This window comes from Lissotriton helveticus, chromosome 5_1 (assembly GCF_964261635.1).
Source record: "Lissotriton helveticus chromosome 5_1, aLisHel1.1, whole genome shotgun sequence".
NCBI lineage: Eukaryota > Metazoa > Chordata > Amphibia > Caudata > Salamandridae > Lissotriton > Lissotriton helveticus.
In genome coordinates, this window is record NC_136065.1 from 2,131,687,023 (window position 1) to 2,131,712,872 (window position 25,850).

At 45.2% G+C, this 25,850-nt stretch overlaps 1 protein-coding gene across 1 annotated transcript in view; it reads right to left on the reverse strand.

The window, feature by feature from the left end:
* HMCN2 (hemicentin 2) overlaps positions 1–25,850 on the reverse strand; it is a 761,275-nt gene that overhangs the window by 303,102 nt on the left and 432,323 nt on the right. Inside the window, exon 30 of the mRNA XM_078646218.1 lies at positions 2,953–3,107. Coding sequence (XP_078502344.1) covers positions 2,953–3,107 — 155 coding nt within the window. The remainder of the gene's footprint in view (positions 1–2,952; positions 3,108–25,850) is intronic.

Genomic DNA, 25,850 nt, shown 5'->3' on the forward strand with positions numbered 1-25,850 from the left:
CATTCCAAATGCATGGAGCGTTGCCGGAAAAGGACCGAGACTGGGTGGTTTTCTTTTTTTGAAGGGGGGGGATAAGAAGGAAGGTGTTTGTGCTTCTCAAGGAACGGGAGCAACCGGCTTTTGTGAGTTTGTTAGCGAGGTAGGTCGGTGTATTCTGATGGAGAATTTTGTGTGTAATGCAGGCTGTTTTGTACGTGGATCTACCTTCAATGGGGAGCCATTTAAGGATTTTAAGGGTAGGGGAGATGTGGTCGAATCGCTTGCAGTCAGAGGTAAGCCTAGCTGCAAGGTACAGCACAGATTTAAGCGGTGCGAGGTGGATCTTGGGAATCCCGGTGAGAATGGCATTGCCATAGTCGATGCGAGAAAGAACAAGGGATTGGACTGCTAGTTTGAAATCATCGATAGGGATGAAGGGCTTGATTTTCTTAAGGTGGCAGAGAGTGAAGAGGGCTCCTTTGGCAGAATTATTGATGTGTGTTTTGAGGGTTTGAGGTCGTCAAGTGAGATACCTAGTGATTTGACTGAGGAGGACAAAGATAAGGAGCAGTTGAGGGCATTAAGGTCAGAGATCCAATTCTGAATAGGGAGCTGGTTGTTTTTAGGGGAAAAAATAATTATTTCAGTTTTTTTAGGGTTGAGTTTGAGGTGGTTAGTGTGGAACCAGGCTTGAATCTTGATGAGAGTGTTGTTGAGGAGAAGGATGTCAGCATGGGTTTTAATCTTATAATAGAGTTGGGTGTCATCGGCGTAGAGATGGTAGTTGATCCCGGCTTGTTTAAGAATGAGTGTGAGGGGTTCCATGAAAAGGTTAAAGAGAGAGGGAGAGAGGATAGATCCTTGCGGAACTCCTAAGGAGATGGAGGTAGGGTTAGATAGGCAATTTTGGATTTTGATTTGTTGAGAACGGTGTTGTAGGTATGAGACGAACCATTTGTGTGTCATACCATTTAGGCCGAATCGATCTCTAAGAACATTGAGTAGAGTAGAGTGGTTAACAGTATCAAACGCTGCAGAGAGGTCACGGAGGATCAGAAGGCTAGATTCACCATTGTCGAGTGAGTGGTGGATGTCGTCAATAATGTTCAGCATGGCGGTTTCAGTGCTGCATCCTTTCCTAAAGCCAGATTGGAAGGGGTCTAGTAAGTTAAAGTGTTCAATGTGTCTCTCTAGTTGGAGAAGAACACATTTTTCCAGGGCTTTAGAAAGAAGGGGAAGGTTGGAGATTGGACGAAGGTTATTGAGGTCGTTTGGGTCTGGCAAAGGATTTTTGATAATGGGGGTGATTTGGCCTAGTTGCAATGAGTTGGGGACACAACCGGTGGCAAGGGAGCTGTTGATAATAGAGGTCCAGGTAGGGGTGATGATATGTTTGAGGTTTTGGACAAGTTTGGATGGAAGAGGGTCTTTGGTGCGGGAGGAAGGCTTGAGTTTGGAAATGATGTTAAAGACGTCTCTTTCCGTGACTGGCTGGAAGTTAAGCCAAGCGGCATTATTTTTAGTAAGAGAGTTAGGATGATTGGAGTCCAGGAAATTGGGGGGCAAGGAGGGGTAAGGGAGATCAGAGTTATGATGGGCCGTAGAGGGTGTAGGGGGAGTTCTGATGGAGGGTGGGATATTAAGAGAGGTGTTCGGATTGGTGGTAGGGATCGCAGTAGAGAGGAAGGATTGCTCAATTAGTTTAATTTTGTCTGAAAAAAAGAGGGCTATTTCTTCACATCTAGTCTTCGAGGCAAGTGGGACAGGGGGAGCGGAAGCAGTTTGATTGCGCACAATGTTGAATAGTTCTCTTGGCCTATTCTGAGCTCGATCTAGTTGTGATCTGAGGAAGGAAGTTTTTTGTCTAAAGATGTGTTTTTTGTAGGACGATCTAGTAAGTCTGAGGTTGGCCAGGTTAGAAGGAGAGGGGTGCTGTCTCCATAATCTTTCAGACAGTCTGAGTTTACGTCTTTCAATGTTTAGGTCTGTGTTAAACCATGATTTGGAGGGGATATTTCTTTGTTATTTGAGTTTGAGTGGTGCTAGAAGGTCAAGGGTAGCAGTGACAGCTCTGTTATATTGTTCGGTTAGTTCGTTCGTGTTGAGGGAAGGAGGGATAGCGAGAAGCTGGGCCTGAAGTTTGGATTCAAGTAAGTCGGGAGGGATATGACTGAGATTTCTGATCAGTTTCATGGGTTTAATAGTTTTGGACGGAGGGGTGGAGGCAGAGTTGTTTATGGAGAACAGGATAAGGTGATGGTCGGACCAGTCAATCGGAATGATGTTAGATAGGAGGGCTAGATCTTTGCTGGTAATGATAGCGTCAAGGGTGGCTCCTTTGGAATGGGTTGGTGACTGACAGATTTGTTTGAGGTCATTAATTTCGAGAAGGTCATACAGGAGGGAGATTGAGGGATCTTTAGTATCATTCCAATGGAGGTTAAAGTCTCCCAGGAAGATGTTTTTAGATTTGGAAATTGAGGATTGCGTAAGAAGGTTAGATAGCTCGTCGATGAATGGGTAGTGATTTCCAGGCGGATTATATATATTGTGAAGGCGGGTGGGGGGGGAATCCTGTATTTTGAGTTCGGCTACAAGGTATTCAAAGGAGGCATATTCTGCGTTATTGATAAGGGATAGCTTAAGGTTGATAAAATAAATACAACTCTACTGGGTACCAATAATCTTCTGCCATCTGTCCAAGGCACCCAGAGACCCTCTCAGTAGTGAATGTGTGCTCTATAAGTACTCATGCTATGTTATTTCTGCTAAAGGTACCGTTCAGTGGTTCAGGAGTTCACAAGTGATAAATAAAGACCAGAAACACAAATGCATGTGTTGATTTTCAGGGCAGCACATGAAAATGAGTGGGTTTTGCTGATGCGCATCTCAATGACGTCAGTGGAGGTTGTTCTAGGACTGCTGCTGAGCCCAGGGGTGTGTGGGTAATGTAGTTCGATGAAAGGGACTCACTGTGGATGGTTAGCCGGAAGTCCTTGGCCTGCTGGCCGGCGAGGTTGAAGGCCAGGCACCGATAGCTCCCTTGGTCTCCGGATTGGCTGTGATGGATTCGTAGCAGCTGACCCTCCTCTGAGACCTCCAGGCGAGTGTCCTCAAGAGACAGAGGCCTAAAAAGAGACATCAGATTAACATTTAGCAAGATCAGAAATATCCCACCTAAATCCGGTATCCCAGGAGGACGTCTGGTGCTTGGGAAGGAGCCAAGATCCCACTCTGAGTAACAAACTATAGTCTTCAAGCCGAGCACATTAAGTCAATCATCCACAGTGGGTAAAGGCGGGCTAGCACAAGAGATGTCATCCCCTTAAACCAGTTGATGTTTGAATAAGATTGGAAGCACAGAAGCTAACTTTAGAGAGATTGTCTTTGTGCAGGAACTTTGTGTGACTGATGAACAGCTAAAGACTGAGGGCTCGATTCACAAAGGTAAACTTAGACCTGAAGTCTAACTTTATGCTCAAAGTCTAACTTTAGATCTAAAGTCTAACTTTACACCTGAAGTCTAGCTTTATGCCTGAAGTCTAACTTTACACCTGAAGTCTAACTTTAGACCTGACGTCTAACTTTACACCTAAAGTGTAACTTTACACCTGAAGTCTAAGTTTAGATCTAAAGTCTAACTTTACACCTGGAGTCTAACTGTATGCCTGGAAGTCTAACTTTACACCTGAAGTCTAAGTTTAGATCCAAAGTCTAACTTTGCACCTGAAGTCTAACTTTACACCTGAAGTCTAACTTTACACCTGAAGTCTAACTTTACAACTGAAGTCTAGCTTTACACCTGAAGTCTAACTTTACACCTGAGGTCTAAGTTTAGACCAATGTCTAATTTTACACCTAAAGTCTAACTTTATGACTGAAGTTTAACTTTACACTAGAAGTCTAAGTTGAGATCTAAAGTCTAACTTTCCAACTGAACTCTAACTTTACACCTGAAGTCTAACTTTACACATGAAGTCTAAGTTTAGACCTAAAGTCTAAGGGCCCTATTCACAAAAGTGAAATTAGACTAAATGTCTAACTTTGACCAAAAGTCTAACTTTACTACTTTTAAGTATTCACAAAGGTATGTTACTACTAGTAACTTTACTCTCAGTAATTTTACTAATCATAACTTTACTACTAATAGTAAAGTTATGACTAGTAAAATTGCTAGCAGTAAAGTTATGACTAGTGGAATTACTAGTAGTAAAGTTACTAGTAGTTACATCCCTTTGTGAATAAGTAAAACTTAAACTTTTGGTCTAACATTACCTTTGTGAATCGGGCCCTAAGTTACAATGTTGACTGGTTACATAAACACTTAAAATAAGTTCTTAAAGTTTTGTACTCCCAGAAGGCTATAGCAACTCTTCAATATATAGGTGAGCTGCTCGACAGTGACTGACAAACCACTCTAATACAATGGAGATTGTCCATATCAAACACTCTGTAATGTTATGTTCTAGTCTTTTCAGAATGCTCTGTCAGTGTTCTTTCTCTTGATTCTAAATAGAATGGTATTTTGAAATGTTAACGATCTTTTGAATGTTTTAAGCGTGAGCTGCTGCGCATCACCTGTACTACATTAAAGCTCTCTATCAACACTATCCTGCGTGCGAGTGCTAATAAAACAGAAAAACGTGGCAACGATCTACAGGTGTATGCTACCCATGCGAGATAATTTGAGAAACCGAAGAAGCATCCGTGTACCGAAAATATTGGAAAACAAATGAACAGTACCTCGAAGATGTCCCAGCATCTTTCTTCGATCCTATGAAGAGATTCATGGTTACGGTCTTCGATAAGTAAAGGTACTGTGTTTTATTTTTGTCCGGCAGCAGCAAAAACGCCTTGGTAAAATTTTACCATCAAAAGTGACGTATAGCCTACGTCTGCAAGTTACGTTCTAGCTGTTAGACGGGGGCCATCTTGTGTGTCGAGAGTTCTGCTGACGTAACAGCTGAAGGTGGAATGCAACCAACTTGCCTGAAACGCGACGTACGGTGAGGAACGTGGATGCCATTTTAGGCAATTTGAAACGCATGAGGTTTTTCTTTCCTTGAAGCGCAACGTTACGTGAGCATCCATTTTATATTATCGGAAAAAAAAATATCTTCACGCATTTAGTTTAACTAAAACGTCTACGGTGATATGCACACCCGGCTTTTGTGAAGTGCATAAAAGAGTAACTACGCATACTGTCATGTGATGCGCGTTTGTTCTTTGGCAATTCGTTATTTAAAAGGATTTCTTCACAGAGGTAAAGATCGTTTTGGACTTTTTTTTTTTTTTAATTCTCTGTTATTATTATCTTTCAGACACTTTTTCTTCGTGATTTCTTTAGGAGGTACATTATTACTTTTATCATTACAAAACTTATTTTTAGTTGAATTTCTGGAAAGGAGTTTAAACATGCAAGCTGTTTCGCCACCACCTCCTTTTCTTGATCTACCAGGTGAACCTCCTATTGTTTGGAAGAAGTGGTTTGACGCATTTACCACTTATCTAGGAGTTATAGGAGCTTCTAGGTACAGAGCAGAGAGAAAGAAATATCTATTGTTAAATATTCTTGGGTTTGAGGGTCGATCGATTTTCAAACATTTGCCTCCTTTGGTACGTCCTCCTGAAGAAGAAGACCTAGATGTTTACGAAGAAACAGTCAAGATGTTAGAGTTACGTTTTGATATTCAACCCAGTTTGGTTGTAGTCAGACATAAATTTTACAAACGTGAGCAAAAACAAGGAGAAAAGGTAGAGGATTTTATTTCTGCCCTGAGAATACTGAGTGCAGAGTGTCAATTTGAAAATTTTAGAGATCAAATGATCAGAGATCAGTATATTTGTAAATGTGCAGATAAAAGTATTCAGTAGAAATTACTCTCTTTGAGTAATCCGTCACTTGAAGAAACTGTACGTGTGGCAAAAAGTATTTAATTCTCTAAACTATCTGTCAAAGAACTTGATGAAAAAATGTCACCTTCTATTTCTAAGGAAGAAAGTATTAATGTTGTGAAGGTTTATGAGAGTAAAGTTAACTCTGGGGGACGTACAGAAAATAAGTTTTTTCAGCAAAGTAATATTTGTTTTAAATGTGGAAATTTTCCACATTTCAGGTCTGGACGTCCTTGCCCAGCTAAAAATGTTACGTGTAGATTGTGTGGAAGATTAGGACATTTCGCTAAAGTGTGTCAGAATGTTAAGCGTAATGTATCACAAGTACAATTGAACAAACAATGGAGTAACCCCAGTCCATCTTCTGTAGCTAATGTTTCTGAATACAACCAAGATGACACTATTAACATTCAGGATGATCTAAGAGATATGGTTGTTGTTGTGGGGGATATGGGTAATGAGGTTGAATCAGAATTTGAATGTGTTGATCCTTACACTGATATTGGTATTGGTGATAAAGTAGTCTGCCTGTTAGTAGACTCAGGAGCGAGGATAACCATGTTGACACAAGAAATTTTTAAAGAGGTGTGGGGAGACCGTAAATTATTTCCTCCTGACAGATCCCCTGTTTCTTACGAAGGTAGGAGGATAGAGCTGAAAGGGTACTTTGAGGATACTCTCGAATTTAGAGGGAGAAGGATCTTTGGTAAAATGTATGTATCCATCAAAGGTTTAAACATCCTCGGATGATTTCATCAAGGGTTGTTTAAAATGATTCTCAGACCAGGCACCAAAGATCCCATTTCAGTTGTGCAAACTGGTGATAAAATGATTCTCAGACCAGACACAAAAGACCCCATTTCTGTTGTACAAACTGATGTTTTTGGTGACAAGTTGGTTGAGTGTTTTCCCACAGTTTTTGGTAACGGACTGGGCGAGGTGAAGGGGTTTAAGCACACCATTAGAGTCAAAGACAATGCCATTCCTGTTAAGTACAGGTTAAGGAATGTCCCATTTAGTGTAAGGGAACAGTTGGAAACGGAATTGAATGGTCTTTGCAAGAAAGGGATAATAGAACCTATTGAATCTTTGCTTTGGCTTTCCCCTTTGGTTGTCGCTAAGAAAAAGAATGGCGAGCTTCGCGTCTGTGTTGATTTACGCAGCCTAAATAAGAACATTTGGATAGATTCTTTTCCTCTTCCAAAAATTCCTGATATGCTTTCGCTTATCAATGGTTCGAAGTGGTTTAGCAAACTTGACCTAGCGTCCGCATACCACCAAGTTGTTTTAGATCCTGCTTCAAGACACCTCACTGCTTTTGTGTCCCCTGTAGGTTCTTTCCAATACTGTCGCATGCCTTTTGGATTAGCCTCTGCAGCGGCAGTATTTCAAAGAATCATGTCTAATCTTTTGAAGAACATTGAAGGAGTTGTTGTCTTTCAGGACGATGTTTTGATTCATGGGGTTACTTGTGAAGTGCATGATGAGATCCTAATGTTGTTGTCTTTCAGGACAATGTTTTGATTCATGGGGTTACTTGTGAAGTGCATGATGAGATCCTAAGAAGAGTGAGAAGATTTTTTTTTCCCCACCAACATTAGCTTTAACAACTCTGGCAACATTCCGCCAGTTCTTCATATTCACTCTCACTGCATTACCACAAACTTTATCAATGATGAAAGGCTCAGAGAATTTTCCACTGCCCTTAGTGGTATGTACAGGTAACTTGATACGAATCCTATCACCAACAGAAAACTGTTGTGTCACAACTCTTTTCCTAGAGTCAAAATTAAGCTTCTGTTTAGACTGAGCATTTGTGGCATTACGCCTAACCGTCTCATCCATATTGCTAAGGGAATTTAACTTCACCCATTGAGACATCCAACCAGGATAAATCTTAGAGCATGGTTTTCTTCCTCGTAGTAATTCGTAAGGAGAAACTTTAGTTGAGGAATGTGGAGTGGTACGATAGAACCACAACATGGATCTGACAGCATTAGGAACATGACAACGTTGAGTAATAGCACATTGCACACAATTGTTCAAGACCCTGTTCATGCGCTCCACTAAACCATTAGTTTGTGGGTGATAGAGGGAGCTTTTGAAATGATTGATCCCACTTTGGCACAAAAAGGTGTTAAACTCTTGACTAACAAATTGAACACCAATATCACTCACAATCGAGGATGGGAAACCTTCCCGTAGAAAAAGATCTTTTAAAAAGTCAATAATATTTTTTGAATTGGGATCACCAACAAAACGTACCTCCGGCCTTTTAGAATAATAGTCGACAGCGACTATGGCAAACCTAGAGGATGAAGGAAGCAAATAAAAAGGTCCAACTAAATCAATACCAATTTTCTCCCCCTCAGTTGTATACTCTGACCCTCAGGGTAGCATAAGCTCGACGTTTGAGGTCGTAGACCAGGCTGTTTGTTTAGTAAAAAAGCCTTACTTTCTAAGAAGTGGAGCAACCACCCAGCCCGAAGTAAGGAAAAAATCAGTCCTAGAATCGCGCAGAAAAGGTCGTAGAACTGGAAAACCAACTAAAACAGGAAGTGTACTGAGTAACCGAGGTGGGTCAGCCTTAGGAAAATCTAACTGTTTTTCTGCCCCAATACTGGAGTCTTCTCAGTCTACTGTACAGGAGGCCCAGGTTAGCGCTACTGAGGACCTTAAAGTAATAGTCCCAGCTAGCTTAGCTAGTCTAACGCCTACCACGTTTTCTAGTATTAGTGACGGTACAAAAAATACGCTTTCCAAGTCCTCCTCTTACCTATCAGTAGAAGCCAAGCCCAAAAAATCTAAGAGAACTAAATTAAAGAAAACGGTTTTGGACCCGGGCACAAAGATAACACCTTCCTTGCGCTCATATTTTAAGGCAATCCCACAGGTCCTGAGTCTCGCACATGCCAGCCATTTCTCCACTGAACCCCATTCTGAGGCAAGCCTAAGCCTTAGCTCACCAAAAGTTGGCTATATGGCCGCGGTCTCTGAGCTTCCAAACATGGATAATAGGCAACCAACTGCTACACTAGAAAGCTCTGTAAACTCTAAGGAGGATAATGTCGCACTCCAGTCCAACATAAAAATGGCTGTCTCACTTAATACCATAGAACCGGCAGACCTTGGCCTCCCCGACAATGGTAACAATCATGCAACAAAGGACTATCAGGGAGTAGAACCAGCTCAAGCACTTGAAGATTTGCCAACTTCAGTTGATAGCTCTCAGACTTCTCAGGGTACTATACCGCAAGTAAATCAAATATCTCAACCTCTCAGTCCTGTAGTCGCTATCACTACCCCACCTTCAGACCTCTCTGCAGTACTAACTATGATTTCGAACTTAGCAGTTGATGTTAAACGGGGGTTTGAGGAGTCATCCAAAATCCAGAGAGAGATTAGGTCCTACTGCGAATCGTTAGACAGCAAAATCGATGGCCTATATTCAAGGACAGGGGCCTTGGAGGAGACAACAGCAGTGATGTCCATTGAACTTGACAACGCTAAGGAGGAGATACTGAAGCTTAAAAGAGAAGACACAGCGCTGGCAGAAAGAATAGAACATTTGGAAAACAACGCGAGGCGATGCAATATTCGCATCCTGAATGTCCCAGAAGCTAACGAAGGCACCGACATAAAGGCTTACATTATCCAACTCCTAATCAAAACTCTAAATTTAAAACACACAGAGGAGGAACTTAATGTTGACATTCAGCGAATTCACAGGGATCCATTCAGGCGTAATCAACAACGTACAAAGCCCCGTAAGATTCTAGTGAATTTCCACACGTATCAACTTAAGGACCATATCTTAAATCTAGCATTAAAACAAAAATCCCTGACAGGTGATGGTTTTTCCTTCCAAGTCCGCTCTGACTTGTCAAGGGCGACCCTTGACAGACAGTGGGAGCTAGGCCGAAGGATGGAGGCATTCAGAAATCTGGGAGCATCAGTCCAGTTAAGTTTTCCTGCAGCCCTCAAAATCATGCTAAACAACAAAATGTTCAACGTTCGAACAGTCCTAGCAGCAGATTAATTATTACTAAGTTTGGGCGCCTCAAAAAAGTAATTCTTGGTGGCTCTCCTTATAAACCAGTTCACAGAGTTTACAGTGTTTGATTTTGACCGACCACTATACGGCTAAAAATGACTTAGTATAACGAAGCAAATAGAAGGAAAACAGAATAGTCAACTTGAGAAGAAATAAAAAAAAAAAAAAGGAAAAAAAAAGCGCATTTATATACTTTAAAAACCTTGAAGGTCCTATTAAAAAAAAAAAAAAATGAAGGGTAAAAAGGAGAAAGGAGAAGGGAGGAAAAAGGGAAAAAAAAGGGGGGGGGAATAAAAAAAGGGAAAAAAAAATAAATAAAATAAATAAATAAATAAATAAATAAATAAATAAATAAACACACACACCACCTAATAGGAAATTCCAGAGCACTAGTGTAAGAACTTTTTTTTTCTCCCCCAATAAGACTCTATAGTCACCACTTTAAGTTATTTAGTCAAATTTTCACACTGTGCTTTTCTAATAAAAGGCTTAACAGATTTAGATACATTCAGCCCTAAATGTTAAATAAGTCTCGCCCGAGCCCGGATAGAGTATCAGGGGTATCATAAACCGGATATCTTCCGGTTGGATAATTAGGGGTTCCTCAGAGGTGGGGGGGAGGTTTTCACGAGGGGAAGGGGTAAGGCAAATAAAAAATAAAATGTTTCTCACTTCTAAAATGGCGGTCGATAATTTTGTAAATAAACATTGGACTAGTTTCTCGTATTTTTGTAATATCAAACTAAATGCATCGACTGGACCCTTAATCAATACCAATAGATCCACCAATTATAAATACCATTAAGATTCTCTCCTGGAATGTGAATGGCCTGCGCACCAAACCTAGAGCTAATACAATTATACAATACATTCGGGATTTTGATGCTCAGGTCATTATCCTCCAGGAGACACACCTGGTTGAAGCAGAAATACTAGACTTGGTAAAAAAGAATAGATGGATAAGTCTGTCAGTTTCTACTTCCCAGACAGTTAATACAAGAGGGGTTGCTATTTTATTTAAAAAAACTATCACAACAAAGCTCTTGAAAGCAAGGGTTGATCCTCATGGCAGATGGGCTATCGCGGCAGTAACGATCGGGGGGTCAAATATTACATTGGTAGGCTATTACGGGCCTAACTGCGACGACCCCTCGGTCTTGGCCACGCTGTTCTCTGAGTTGCTTCATTTCCCAGAACCCATGATTATAGCGGGAGATTTTAATATTGTGCTGGACCCGAAGTTGGATAAATCTACTTCCAGCCGCCAACAGCCACATTCGAAATCTAGAGATCTACTAATTAAAAATATGCAGCAATACTGTTTTATTGATATTTGGAGGGCAAGGTCGGGTCAGAAGTCCGGCTTCTCTTTTCGAAACTATAAGTACCGCCACAGATCAAGGATTGATTTCATATTGGTCAACAAAAGCTTGGGCAAGCAAGTGAAGGATATAACATATTTACCATCACACCTGTCCGACCACTCGGCCGTACTCTTAAATCTCGAACTACAGTCTCAAACCGCGACAAGATCGTGGACAATAGACAGATCCTTTCTTACATCTTCTGAGGATCTGGAATATATTAAGGTGGAGACGCAAGAATTTTTTAAAATCAACATTGGGTCGGTGCGCTCTAGTGTAGTATGGGACGCTTATAAATGCTCTCTGAGAGGGATTGTTAAAAATAAAACTTCATTCCGTAAGAAACAATACACCAAAGAGGTTTCATTAATAGAGGCCAACATATTAAAAGCTCAATCAGACTTCGAAAACTTAAATCACAGCCCAGATCATGTTATACATGCAAAACAGGAGCAGTTAACAAAACTTAAAGGGCAAATGGCTTCTGTATTGAATCAGCGCATATTGCAGAAGTGGGAAGCTAGTAAACTAGCCAATTTTGAATTTGGGGAAGGTGCAGGCAAATTATTAGCCTGGAAATCTAGGACAGACCAAACACGCAATAACATCAGCTCTATAATCTCTGATTCTGGTATAGCATCTTCGGACACAGAAATAAGGTCAGTTCTCAAAGATTTTTTTCAGGCTATCTATAGAGAGGATAACAACATCACCTCTATTGATGTAGCAAATTGGCTCAACAAAATTTCCCTACCAGTACTCTCTAAAGAACAGGCAACTACATTGGATACTCCAATTTTGGTTGAGGAGGTAGCATTTGCTATATTAAATAGTAAATCTGGCAAGGCGGCGGGCCCGGATGGCCTTCCAGCTGAGTTATATAAATATATTGCAGCAGATATTGCGCCTTTTCTCACCACGCTATTTAACCAAATACTGGTAGAAGGGGATTTGCCTCCCTCATCATGGAGCAAAGCTTCCATTACGTTAATATTGAAACCAGGTAAAGATGCCACTGCCTGTGGATCATATCGCCCAATTTCAGTTTTAAACGCTGATTATAAAATCTTTGCATCTATACTAGCCAAACGATTGGGACAAGTAGCCCCTTTAGTATTACATCCAAACCAAAAGGGCTTCGTTAAGGGCCGCCAACTCTACGAGTTAATTTATGACTTGATAGGCGCAATTGACATGGCAACTAATTCATCACAGCCCTTAGCTATTCTTACCTTAGATGCCGCCAAGGCTTTCGACAGGGTTAATTGGAAATACCTGTCGGGGGCCTTGGAAAAATTTGGGGTGGGGCGGGCTTTTTGTCGGGCTGTGGAATTATTATATCATGAACCTTCAGCCTCGGTTTTGGTTAACGGCGGACTATCTGAGCCTTTTACCATCACAAGAGGTACCCGACAGGGCTGTCCGCTCTCACCCCTACTTTTTGATATCTATATGGAGCCTTTCGCCCAATCGATCCGCGAAGATGTCAGCATTGCTCCATTTAGACATGGAGATTGGGAAAAAAAAGTGGCCTTATATGCTGATGATCTCATGATCTTAACATCGGACATTAACACAACGCTTCCATCAGTTATTAATTTGGCACAAAAATTCGGCAATATCTCAGGCTACGAAATTAATGCCACAAAGACTGAGATCATGGCATGGAATAGTATAAATGCGCCACCCCCAGTACAAACTCGGGACAGCATGAAATATTTAGGTATAAAAATCTTACAAGACATCAACCAGATTGCCCACACAAACTTTACATTAGCAGCCAAAGACTGTAGGAACTTAATGAACTCTTGGAGCCATCTTCCACTGACGCTCCTAGGCCTATCTAATCTGGTCAAGATGTCCATTTTGCCTAAATTGACCTTTGTTTTCAATAGTTTGCCACTATATTTTGAAAAGAAAATGATAACAAAGATGCAGAGTGACATCACCTCATTCATATGGAGGAACAAGACAGCAAGAATTTCTTGGAATAAGTTGAGGCGTCGTAGGGAGAAGGGGGGTTTGGCCGGCCCTGATATTCAAATTTATGCCTGGGCATTTCAGCTGACACACGCCCGAATATTATTTAAAACTCCATCAGATCAGGGAGTCGGCCATATGTTTTCAACACTGCTAAAATGTGAAGGTTTAAATCAGACAGGTTTCTTATTTAAGTTTGGAGACCCAAAATTCTTTAAGAAAATTAAGTTGAAGACATTGCAAGGCCTGGCAAAAACTTGGTACAATGTTAGAACCATTACCAAAATAGGCTATTATTCTAACGGCTCTCCCATATGGGATCTTCCGGCTCCACCGGAGTGGACTAAAGATGCTCTGACAAGCCCGCTAAAAGATGCTGGGATCTTAACTTGGGGAGATTTGTTTTTTGAGGGAGAAATGCTCTCCTGGGAACATCTAGTGAGTAAGGTAGGTCCCAATCTCTCTAGACTTAAATATCTGCAGATCTCTAGCTGGGCGACTGCACAAACATCCGGCTCCACTCGCCGTCAACAACAATTATTGGGAGACAATAGTCAGCTAGAATCTTCTTTATTGGATAATTCCTTAACAAAAAAACAGGTTTCTCATTTCTATAACCTAATTTTAGAGGAAATAGATGGAGTGTTACATCTTCCCGACCAATTATGGGGATCATTGTTGCCGGCGGTAAATCTAAAAGAATTATGGAAGTCATCCTTCACTGTACTATGGGACATTATTAAACCAGCCTGGTTGCGAAGAAACCATCTCTTCACCCTCCACAGGGCTTATTATTCTCCTCAGAGGCTGTCCAAATTTTCATCAGGCATTCCAGTAGTTTGCCCCTGTTGTGGTCAGGTGGCAGCCTCTGATGCTCATATGTTTTACGATTGCCCACACCTAACATCCTATTGGCAATCAATAAGCAGCAAACTAACATCTTCAACAGGCACTACTGTGAATATTGATCTAAGCCTGGTAATTTTTGGAGTGACGGACAAAAAACGCAGCGCAAATAATAACCTCCTGTTCTACTCAATCCTGGTGGCTCGACGGGGAGATTTGTAGGCGCTGGAAAGAGGCATCCCCCCCCCGACACAAGACTGGAGTTCCTCCATACTTTCTATATCGAAATTAGATCTTTCTTGTGGTGGCAAACCAGAAAAAAGAGCTTTCTGGCTTAAATTTGATTGGTCTCAATAGTCAAGACTGGGTTTTTTTTTGTTGTTTTTTTCCCCCAGTTCCAATGATTACGAAGCCATGTCGCACCCCTTTTGCTCACTCATGTTTGTCCTTTACAATTAAGGTCAATTTGTGGTATGAGTAGATGGTGGAATTTGGCTAATGGCAAGCATCATTCCAGGAGTATAAAAGGGCCTGTGATATACTGTGAAACTGACTTTGCTGTTGGGTCCTGGCGTACCCCCGTAAAGATTGACCCTTACCAGTCCTGCACTGAGACAGCATGTCTATTTCTCAAGTCACACTTTTCCAGGTCCGCTGTACTGAAGGACCTGCCATGGTTGAGATGAGGAACAAAAAAACAAAAAAAACAAAAATATATACCAATTTTCTCCCAGGGTCTATCAGGAAAAGCAATAGGTTGCAAAGGTGGAGAACGTACTTTCAAACTCTTTCAGCACTCGAACAAATCACACACTTCTCAACAACTGTATCAATATCCTGATCCATCTGCGGCCACCAGAAATGCTCACAGACCCTTCTTTTTGTCAAAGTTTTACCCAGATGACCCTCATGAGCACCTTTGACAATTCTGGTCCTAAGATCATCTGGAGGAACCAATCTATCGCCACGCATTAACAGCCCACCTTCAATGGAAAGTTCACTAGAAACCTTCACAAACGTTTGTAGGGAAACATGAACATTTTTCTCTCTAGGCCAACCCTCTTTTACACATCTTAAAACTTCGTTAAGGAGAACGTCCTTAGATAGATGTTCCCTCCATTCCGCCTCACTAATGGAGAACATATCATCCATACCAACTGAAGCAACAAAACAATCTTCCTCATCATAATCCTCCTCAAAATCATCATGCTCAGAATCAGATACAACGGGATTTCTAGAAAAGTAATCGGCTCTTATATTTTTGCTTCCAGGGATATATGTTATCTCAAAATCATATTGAAGTAATTTCGTTGAAAGTCTAGCTATCCTTGGTGAATGCTCTTTCACCCTATGACCTGCAAGAATTGAAACCAACGGGCTATGATCAGTCCTCAACTGGAAATGTTTTCCCCAGATATAAGGATTGAACTTCCTTATCGCCCACCAGCACGCCAAAAATTCTTTTTCAATCACAGCAAAATTAAATTCTGAACCACGAAGCACTCTAGAAGCATAACCTAAAGTTTGCTATGAACCATTTACTACCTGAGTTAAAACGGCTCCCAATCCCAATCCACTGGCATCCACCGTAATAGTACACATGGCATTGGGATTGAAAGGCTTCAACACTTTTGAACTAACTAATTGTTGTTTAATCCAGGCGAAAACAGAATCACATCTAGCATCCCAAACAAAAGGAATCTCCCTTTTGAGCATGTGCGACAAGGGCTGCACCTTGGTCGCATAGTCAGGAATAAAACGTGAGCAAAATTCACATAAACCAATAAATGATTTCAAACCACTTTTATCCTTAGGAGGTGAACTATCTACAATTGCTTTCACCAAACCAGGTCTTGGCTCCACGCCATTTTCTGACAAAACATGGCCAAGATATTCTACCTTACGCGTTCTGAACACGCACTTCTCCTCCTTTTTCAGAACACCACCACCATTACGTAAAGCCTCCAACACTCTTCTTAGGATCTCATCATGCACTTCACAAGTAACCCCATGAATCGAAACATCGTCCTGAAAGACAACAACTCCTTCAATGCTCTGTCAGTGTTCTTTCTCTTGATTCTAAATAGAATGGTATTTTGAAATGTTAACGATCTTTTGAATGTTTTAAGCGTGAGCTGCTTCGCATCACCTGTACTACATTTAAGCTCTCTATCAACACTATCCTGCGTGCGAGTGCTAATACTACACACTCCCACTGGGATAGAACACAGTATCTATGGCAAGAACAAAGACCTACAGATGTCAGCCGAGACCTGCCAACTCAAGAAAGACCAAGGGATCCATAGACAACCCAGATGGAAGGCAGGCGGCCATCCCACAAGACATACCAAACATTCACAAAATACCACTGAATTCTACAGAGCACAAGCTGACAGCTGACTAACCCACTTAAATGAAAGGTTGTGAGGCCTTCTCAGGATGCCTGGGGAGACAGTGGTTAGTGGGCAGTACCTCTCCTGGGTAGTGTTTACCACTGGTGTTCCAGGGGCCGACTACTATTGCTCTCCCATTCTACAAGAAGCTGCTTCCGCGTGGCCTGGTTCACAACCTCCCCCAGTTTCAATGTTACCTGGTTCACCACTAACCATGAAGAGAGATATTTCCTCTAAGAGGAAGTCCACGGAGTGATGCGAATAGTTATAGACAGGGCCACTGGAATTACGCAGCAGGAGAGGGCAAATAATGTGGTAGGGTTGAGTAAATTATGAGGCAAAAAAAGCCAAATTATGCTGCATAATGTTGCACACTTTGTAATAGTATTACTTAATTATTTTATCATTTTGCAACTTGTTTACACAGTCTGGGCATTGGCTGCACCTCATTAGTACCTGTTAAACAGCCAAATATAGCAATAAGCAACAGAAAGTCGACCAGTCCAGCTTTGCACCGGGCCCTCCACAGCGCAGCAACTAATGTGGCTGCATTTTTTAAAACTTTTGATATTTTCTCCTAGAAATGATTTTTTGCTGTTGAAATCAGCAGATTATGCGGCAGATGTACAAATAAAATTACCCCAGAAGGGTGGACCTTGCTGACGAGCAGGTGAGCTGGATTTAAAGTTAAGGGTTGAGGAGGGGTTTAGTGGATTTCCCTCTTCCCATAAACTGCAGGATCATCCTTGCTGTGGGGTGGGAGTGGGGGGGGGGGGGCACAGCTGTCCCAGGTGTGCTCAAGTGCTCCACAAGGATTTCTTTCAGCAGAGGGTCTGGGACTGCTGGTGGGGGGGGGGCACCATGTTTCTTCTGAAGGGTGCTGTCAGAATTCCCAGGGTGGGGGCTTGAAACTCCCAGACTACAAAGTAAACAGACTTGGCTGAGTGAGGGCTCTCGGGGGGGGCTGCAGGGGGGGCACATCTCCCTCCCAGGTGTCATTACTGCATTTTTGTCTCCAGAGTCAGGAGTGACAGGTGGTAAACCGCGTAAAACCACCTTTAAAGCACGGTTCTGACACCTGGTGTGCGACAGGTTTACAGGATGAGCGAGCACCGGGCACCTGGTTCACTTGACGCCTACCCCGGCGAGGCCTCTTCTGCCCGGACAGGTTGTGCTGGGACAGATGCAGAAACACATCTTATTAACACCACTCTCAGTTGTTTATAGCGCCTAGAGGGGCATAATCGGTACATCGAGGCTTCCAGGGATGGTTGGTTTCAGGTGTCTGTGCCCCGCTGTGTACTCTTGAGTTCGTACTGAAGGTGGCAGTGCCCGTTGCCAGGGGGACTCCCACAGTGTACTTTAGAGTCTGAACTGAAGGTGGCAGTGCCCAGTGCCAGGGGCCCTCCCTGGGCATCCTCTTGAGTTTGTACTGAAGGTGGCAGTGGCCAGCACCAGGGGGCTCTCCTGCAGTGTACTCTTGAGTTTGTACTGAAGGGGGCAGTGCCCAGCGCCAGGGGCCCTCCCGCAGTGTACTCTCGAGTTTATACTGAAGGGGGCAGTGCCCAGTGCCAGGGGCCCTCCTGCAGTGTACTCTTGAGTTTGTACTGAAGGGGGCAGTGCCCAGCGCCAGGGGCACTCCTGCAGTGTACTCTTGACTTTGTACTGAAGGGGGCAGTGCCCCTCGCCGGAGGGCCCTCCCGCAGAGTACTCTCGAGTTTGTACTGAAGGGGGCAGTGCCCAGCGCCAGGTGCCCTCGCGCAGTGTACTCTTGAGTTTGTACTGAAGGGGGCAGTGCCCAGCGCCAAGGGCCCTCCCGCAGTGTACTCTCGAGTTTATACTGAAGGGGGCAGTGCCCAGCGCCAGGGGCACTCCCGCAGTGTACTCTTGAGTTTGTACTGAAGGGGGCAGTGCCCAGCGCCAGGGGCCCTCGCGCAGTGTACTCTTGAGTTTGTACTGAAGGGGGCAGTGCCCGGCACCAGGGGCCCTCCTGCAGTGTACTCTTGAGTTTGTACTGAAGGGGGCAGTGCCCGGCACCAGGGGCCCTCCCGCAGTGTACTCTTGAGTTTGTACTGAAGGGGGCAGTGCCCAGCGCCAGGGGCCCTCCCGCAGTGTACTCTTGAGTTTGTACTGAAGGGGGCAGTGCCCATAGCCGGAGGGCCCTCCCGCAGAGTACTCTCGAGTTTGTACTGAATGTGGCAGTGCCCAGCGCCAGGGGCCCTCACGCAGTGTACTCTCGAGTTTGTACTGAAGGGGGCAGTGCCCAGCACCAGGGGCCCTCCTGCAGTGTACTCTTGAGTTTATACTGAAGGGGGCAGTGCCCAGCGCCAGGGGCCCTCCTGCAGTGTACTCTCGAGTTTATACTGAAGGGGGCAGTGCCCAGCGCCAGGGGCCCTCACGCAGTGTACTCTCGAGTTTGTACTGAAGGGGGCAGTGCCCAGCGCCAGGGGCCCTCCTGCAGTGTACTCTTGAGTTTGTACTGAAGTTGGCAGTGCCCTGCGCCAGGTGCCCTCCCGCAGTGTACTCTTGAGTTTGTACTGAAGGGGGCAGTGCCCAGCGCCAGGGGCCCTCCCGCAGAGTACTCTCGAGTTTATACTGAAGGGGGCAGTGCCCAGCGCCAGGGGCCCTCGCGCAGTGTACTCTTGAGTTTGTACTGAAGGGGGCAGTGCCCAGCGCCAGGGGCCCTCCTGCAGTGTACTCTCGAGTTTGTACTGAAGGGGGCAGTGCCCAGCACCAGGGGCCCTCCTGCAGTGTACTCTTGAGTTTGTACTGAATGTGGTAGTGCCTGGCACCTAGGGGCCTCCCGCAGTGTACTCTCGAGTTTGTACTGAAGGGGGCAGTGCCCAGCGCCAGGGGCGCTACTGCAGAGTACTCTCGAGTTTGTACTGAAGGGGGCAGTGCCCAGCGCCAGGGGCCCTCCTGCAGTGTACTCTTGAGTTTGTACTGAAGGGGGCAGTGCCCAGCGCCAGGGGCCCTCCCGCAGTGTACTCTCGAGTTTGTACTGTATGTGGCAGTGCCTGGCACCTGGGGTCCTTGCGCAGTGTACTTTCGAGTTTGTACTGAAGGGGGCAGTGCCCATCGCCAGGGGCCCTCCCGCAGTGTACTCTCGAGTTTGTACTGAAGGTGGCAGTGCCGGGCGCCAGGGGCCCTCCTGCAGTGTACTTTCGAGTTTGTACTGAAGGGGGCAGTGCCCGGCACCAGGGGCCCTCCTGCAGAGTACTCTCGAGTTTGTACTGAAGGGGGCAGTGCCCAGCGCCAGGTGCCCTCCCGCAGTGTACTCTCGAGTTTGTACTGAAGGGGGCAGTGCCCGGCACCAGGGGCCCTCCTGCAGAGTACTCTCGAGTTTGTACTGAAGGGGGCAGTGCCCGTCGCCAGGGGCCCTCCTGCAGTGTACTCTCGAGTTTGTACTGAAGGGGGCAGTGCCCAGCGCCAGGGGCCCTCCTGCAGTGTACTCTCGAGTTTGTACTGAAGGGGGCAGTGCCCAGCGCCAGGGGCCCTCCCGCAGTGTACTCTCCAGTTTGTACTGAAGGTGGCAGTGCCCGGCGCCAGGGCCCCTCCTGCAGTGTACCTTCGAGTTTGTACTGAAGGGGGCAGTGCCCGGCACCAGGGGCCCTCCTGCAGAGTACTCTCGAGTTTGTACTGAAGGGGGCAGTGCCCAGCGCCAGGTGCCCTCCCGCGGTGTACTCTCCAGTTTGTACTGAAGGGGGCAGTGCCCATCACCAGTGGGCCCGCCCGCAGTGTACTCTTGAGTTTGTACTTATTGTGGCAGTGCTCCGCCTGAGGGCCCTCCCTCAGTGAACTCTTGAATTTGTTCTGACGGTGGCGGTGCCTGTCGCCAGTACCCCATCTTTTTAGTTTGGGTTCAGAGGTGTCTATCTCTGCAAATTCGAACTTAGATAAAGCAAAGTCCAGCTTACCCACAGAGGTCACCCACAGCTCTAGCAACCCCACCATGACCAACAGGGTCAGGGGGCCTAACTTGCTAATAGGCAGGGGGCTAGGCCGCCATGCCAAGAACAATGCTGCCATGAAGGCCAACGCCCAGCAGAGCCTACTGACAGCTGTCAGTGTCCAGAACCACACCTTTACGCCGCAGATGATCTTGGTAGCTTCTGAGGGGAAGGGAGGGAGGCAGACTCTCTGGGTTCTGTCGGAGAGGAACAAGGTGATCCAGTCCAGGGCCTTTCCTTGGATCCCAGTGTTGAAGTTGTGGGTTATTAGGGTGCGATGGCATACGGTATCAAAGGCTGCCGAGAGGTCCAGGAGGATGAGGGCGGTTGTTTCTCCGTTGTCCATCAGGGTCCTGATGTCATCGGTGACTGCGATGAGGGTGGTCTCGGTGCTGTGGTTGGCTCGAAATCCGGACTGGGATGGGTCGAGCGAGTTGTTTGCCTTGAGGAATGCTGTCACAGCTGTTTGTTGACGATCTTCTCGATGACTTTGGCCGGGAAGGGAAGAAGAGAGATGGGGCGGAAGTTCTTCAGGTCATTGGGGTCCGCTGTGGGTTTTTTCAGCAGGGCGTTGATTTCTGCGTGCTTCCAGCTCTCGGGGAAGGTGGCTGATGTGAACGAGCTGTTTATGATGTTCCGGAGATGGGGTGCGATGATGGTGTCGGCTTTGTTGAAGATGTGATGGGGGCAAGGGTCAGAGGGGGAGCCGGAGTGGATAGTGTTCATGACGTGGGTGGTGTCTTCAGAGCTGATGGGGGCCCAGGCGCTGAGGGTGGTGGTGGGAGTCGCTGGTTCGGTGACTGGAGGTGGGGTCTGGGGTCCGAAGCTGTCGTGTATATCTGCCATCTTTCGGTGGAAGAACGTGGCGAGGGAGTTGCAGAGTTCTTGTGACCGTGTGATGTCGTTGTTGCTGGCGCTGGGTTTGGAGAGCTCTTTGATGATGTTGAAGAGTTCCTTGCTGTTGTGGGTGTTGTTGTCTAGTCGTTCTTTGAATCCCATTACTGGGATAGAATCTCCCTAGCTCACTGGAACTGTGACTAACAGTTGTCCACCTTTCATACACTGCTTCTTCTATTTATTTTGGGGCTGAGCTGCACTAACTGCAGGTTGAGCCCCACCAGGTTTCTTGGGTGACGCCTGGCATTGGACCAGTACCTCTTTTTGGCACAGCCCAACGTCTGAGTGGTCATTCCCAAGGGGACAATCAAGAGTGAGGTCTTTACTGACTACCACCTTTCTCCATCTAAGGTTCCCAGCTATTTCTATGAGCACTACAACCACAGGTCTAACAGTGACATCCCCTGGGTCAGTCCATACTCTTTTTATTTTCCCTGGGACATACTGGTTTGAGAGAACCAACCTGTCATGCACAACAGTGTGACTGGCACAGGTATCTCTCAGGGCAATGGCCGGGATTCCATTCACCAGTAGGTGGTGGAAGTGTCTACTCCCCTCTGGAATCTCCAACTCACCTTTTGGGCCCATTTTCCAGTTGAAGGCTAGGAGGATTTCCTCATCTGAGGAATCACCTTCTAAAGCTAGACTGGCAACCCCCGGAGCTACACTAGGGCTGTCATTTTTCTAGGACAGCTAGGGTCCTTGGTGTGGTGTACTGTCTTTTGGCAGTTGTGACACCATACCCTGTTGGAATCCCAATTCTTACCTTGGTACCCACTTTAATTTGTGAGGTGTCTTTGGGCCCTCCCTCCTGGTCAGGTTTGTGGGGGTCTACCTGGGACTCCTTACTTTTATCTTTAAGTGGTTCACTGTCTTTCTTCTGGGGAGGTTTTGTAACCCCTTTCTTTTAGTCACCCCCAGTGGACGTCCTAGTCTCCCTTGTCTTGACCCAATGGTCCGCCTTCTTTCCCAATTATTGGGGAGAAATTGGTCCTAGGTCTATCAGATACTGATACAACTTTTCATCAATGCAATTACTTAATATGCATTCTTTCCTAAACAAATTATAAAGACCATCATAATCTTTCACTTTACTTCTAGTTAACCAGCCACCTAGTGTTTTAACTGAGTAGTCAACAAAGTCAACCCAGGATTGTTTTTGGGTTTTGTGAGCCCCCCTGAATCTAATTCTGTATTCCTCAGTACTGAGTTCAAATCCCTCAATCATAGTTCTCTTCATGAGGTCATAAGACCAAGCGTCTTCCCCTGTAAGGGTCAGGAATCTGTATCTGCACTTACCAGAGAACAGTCCCCAAAGGAGTGCCCCCAGTGAGTTTTGTCACCCTTCTGGCTTCACAAGCCCTCTCAAAGGCTGTGAACCACTTGGTGATATCATCACCATCCTCAAATTTAGGGACAATCCCTTTGGGGATTTTGGGATCATAGGATCCTTCTTTTTCTATGTTTTTTAAATTGCTGCCACCATTGATGGGTCTGAGACCCATCTCTGCTCTTTCTTTTTCTAGAGCCAGGAGTCTGGACTCTGGGTCACATCTTTTGGTCAGTCTGGCTAGCAGGTTGTCCTCCTCATTGAGGCTGTCCTCAATGTCCTCAGTAGTACCCGATCCACCCGTGTGGCTTCTAGGTACTAAGAGACTGTTTCTTGGAGTCAGGGCCACTGGGGCCCTTTTCTCCCTAAGCAGTGGAGGGTGTTGAACTACCTGGTCATCCTCTTCCACTCCTTCTCCATCTGACTGGTCATCACCATTTTCAGATGGGTGGTCCTCAGCATACCCAGCCAACAGCTCCTGGCGCTTTTTTTGGGTGGGATGGGGACCCATGGCTATGTTTTTAAGTTTACACAGAGACCTTACTTCCTTGAAAGACAAGTGATGGTAAGGGGTGAGGTCGAGCTCCTCAACCCTGTCCTCTAAGTCATTGTGGTTATTTTCACTAACAGATGCGTTCTTGTTTTGAGACATTGTCAAAACAAAACTCTAACCCCTCTAATCCCTGGCTAAAGTGGCTTTTTTATTTTTCTAAAATTCTAAAGGGACTTAACCAAGGCCCTAACAAGACTTTTAGAAGTTTTGCAAAAAATGCCAATTTGAAAAAAATCTGAATTCTAAAGACCATTTAAGAGTTCTGTCGTGTAATCAGGTAGTAACCTAGAACAAATGCAAAGTTGTATATCCCACAAGCGATCCACCAATGTAGGAAGCTGGCTCTGGATATACTATACCAAAGTGAGGTATAGTGTGCACAGAGTCCAGTGGAACCCCAAAGGTAGGAGAGGTAAAGATAGATAGAACCTCACTCTCTATTTGTGGTAGTGTGGTCGAGCAGTAAGGCTTTATCAGACGGCAGTGTTAAGCATTTGTTGTACACACTCAGTCAAGGATTTCACACAAGGATTTTACACACTAAAGACTGAACTTCAGACCAAAATATTGTGCACCTCGGGTTCCTTTCTCCAGGGCACATAGCGGCTGGATGCAGGCCACTCGCGGTTGAGGGTGTCTCCATGCAGAGGCTGCAGGCGACGTTGGGGAGTCCTGGAGGGGTCAACCCACAGGCTCGAACTCTGGAGCCCTGGGTGATCTCGCTAGGACCGGTGGGCCACATGAACTCGGGCAGTAGGTGTCGGGTGCAGTGGTAGCTCCAGCCATTGGGTTTCTTTGTCCTCAGCAGGCTCAATCTCTGTTTTCGGAGTTTCTTTTGAACAGGGCTGCTGTTCACAGGAGGTCCGGTCTTTGTTGAAGGCAGTCAGTCCTCCTGGGAGTTCAGGAGGTCGCTGGCTGCAGGACAAGATGATTTTTGGTGCAGGATCTCCGGAAACTGCAGACAGGCTGGTAGGGCTGTTGCCAAGTCAGTTGTTCTCTGCAGTCTCCTCTGCTTGCGTCTTCTTTCATCCTTTTTCTTCTTAGGTTGCGGGAATCTGCCTTCTTGGTTTAGGGCTGCTCCCTGAATACTGTATTTAGGGGGCTTTTAGGGGTCTTGGGGTCAGTAGCCAATAGACTACGGACCTTAGGGGGACTATACCCTTGGTGTGCTCACCCCACGTGGGAGAGTGGGCACAATCCCTAACACTGATTGGAGAGTGCCTGCCATCTGCAAGATGGCGGGCACTGAAGAGTGAGCTTCACCTCGCCTCCCCCACCTGAGGGGAGGAGTTGGAAGAGGTGGGCACACCTTCTGGGCTGGCTAGTTTTTCCCGCCTGTCTTCCGACCGAAAAGGACGCTAGACAGGAAGGGGGCCTGCTCCTGATAGCAGGAGAGGTTGGGGGTCGCATTACAAAGCCTGCCAGGCCTTTGAAGCTTCCCTGCCACAAATGGCTCTTCCTGGCCTGGGGGAGGTGTGAACACCTCCGCCCAGGAAAGGCTTGGTTTCAGTCAGGGAACCCACCATAGACTGGTTGTTTTTCAGGGGCCATCTCTAAGATTCCCTCTGTGTGCATTTTCCATGAAATCTCTCACTGACATCAGTGTGGGTTTAATGAGCCGAGAAGTGTGATATCAAACTTATCAGCCTTCAGTGTAGCCATTATGGTGCTGTGGAGTTCGTAATGACAAGCTCCCAACAGAATATACTCCTAATGGCAACACTGCACTTACAATGTATTGTATTGTAATTGCATTTGTATAGCGCTTACTACCCCAGATGAGGTGTCAAAGTGCTTTTCGGCACTCTACTCCGGGACCCATAGAGGATTAGTGTTGAATTAGTATAGTAAAACATGCAAGTAAATTTTAAGTGGTGGATATGTTAGTGAGTTATTTGGATTCGGAAGGATAGCAGAAGGATAGAGGATGACAAAGGTTTGTATTTATACAGCACTTGTTACCCCTGATGGGGTGTTGAAGTGCTTTTTTGGTGAGTAGCACACTACTCCGGAATCCATAAAGGATTAGTAGTGAATTAGTATGATGAAATATGAAAGTAATTTGCTCAGGAAATGATCTGAGATGCTCATAAGCATGTTTCGACTGACGCTTGATTCAACGTAGCTATATCACTATTATATCACATTATTTTCATTCGATTACACAGCAGCCCGAAACTTCAGCATGTTTTCATTGACGCTCAACACAAGTCGTCGTATCATTTTAGTCACGTTGTAATTAAGTTATGCTATCTTCTCCAAGCACGATCGCACTAATATTTTCTCCATTCTAACACGGCCACCTTGTTTTCATATCACTTTTTTGCAAGTATCCGGGTCACTAGATAAATATCATGGGATTCTATCATATTGATCTTATAACGTGCACTTTTGGGTCATAACTCCGCTGTATATACCTCGTCCGGTACCGCTCACAGTAAACGCTCATGGTAAACCTAACGCACAAGTTACTACTTGTGTAACGATATATCTGTAAGAGACATTAGTTAGTGATAGATTCCTTACCTTAGAATATCCCCAGGCATCAGACTGGATCCGGAAAATTTTGCGTAGCAATACCCCTGCGCGCCGGCAGGCATCGTCCGTGG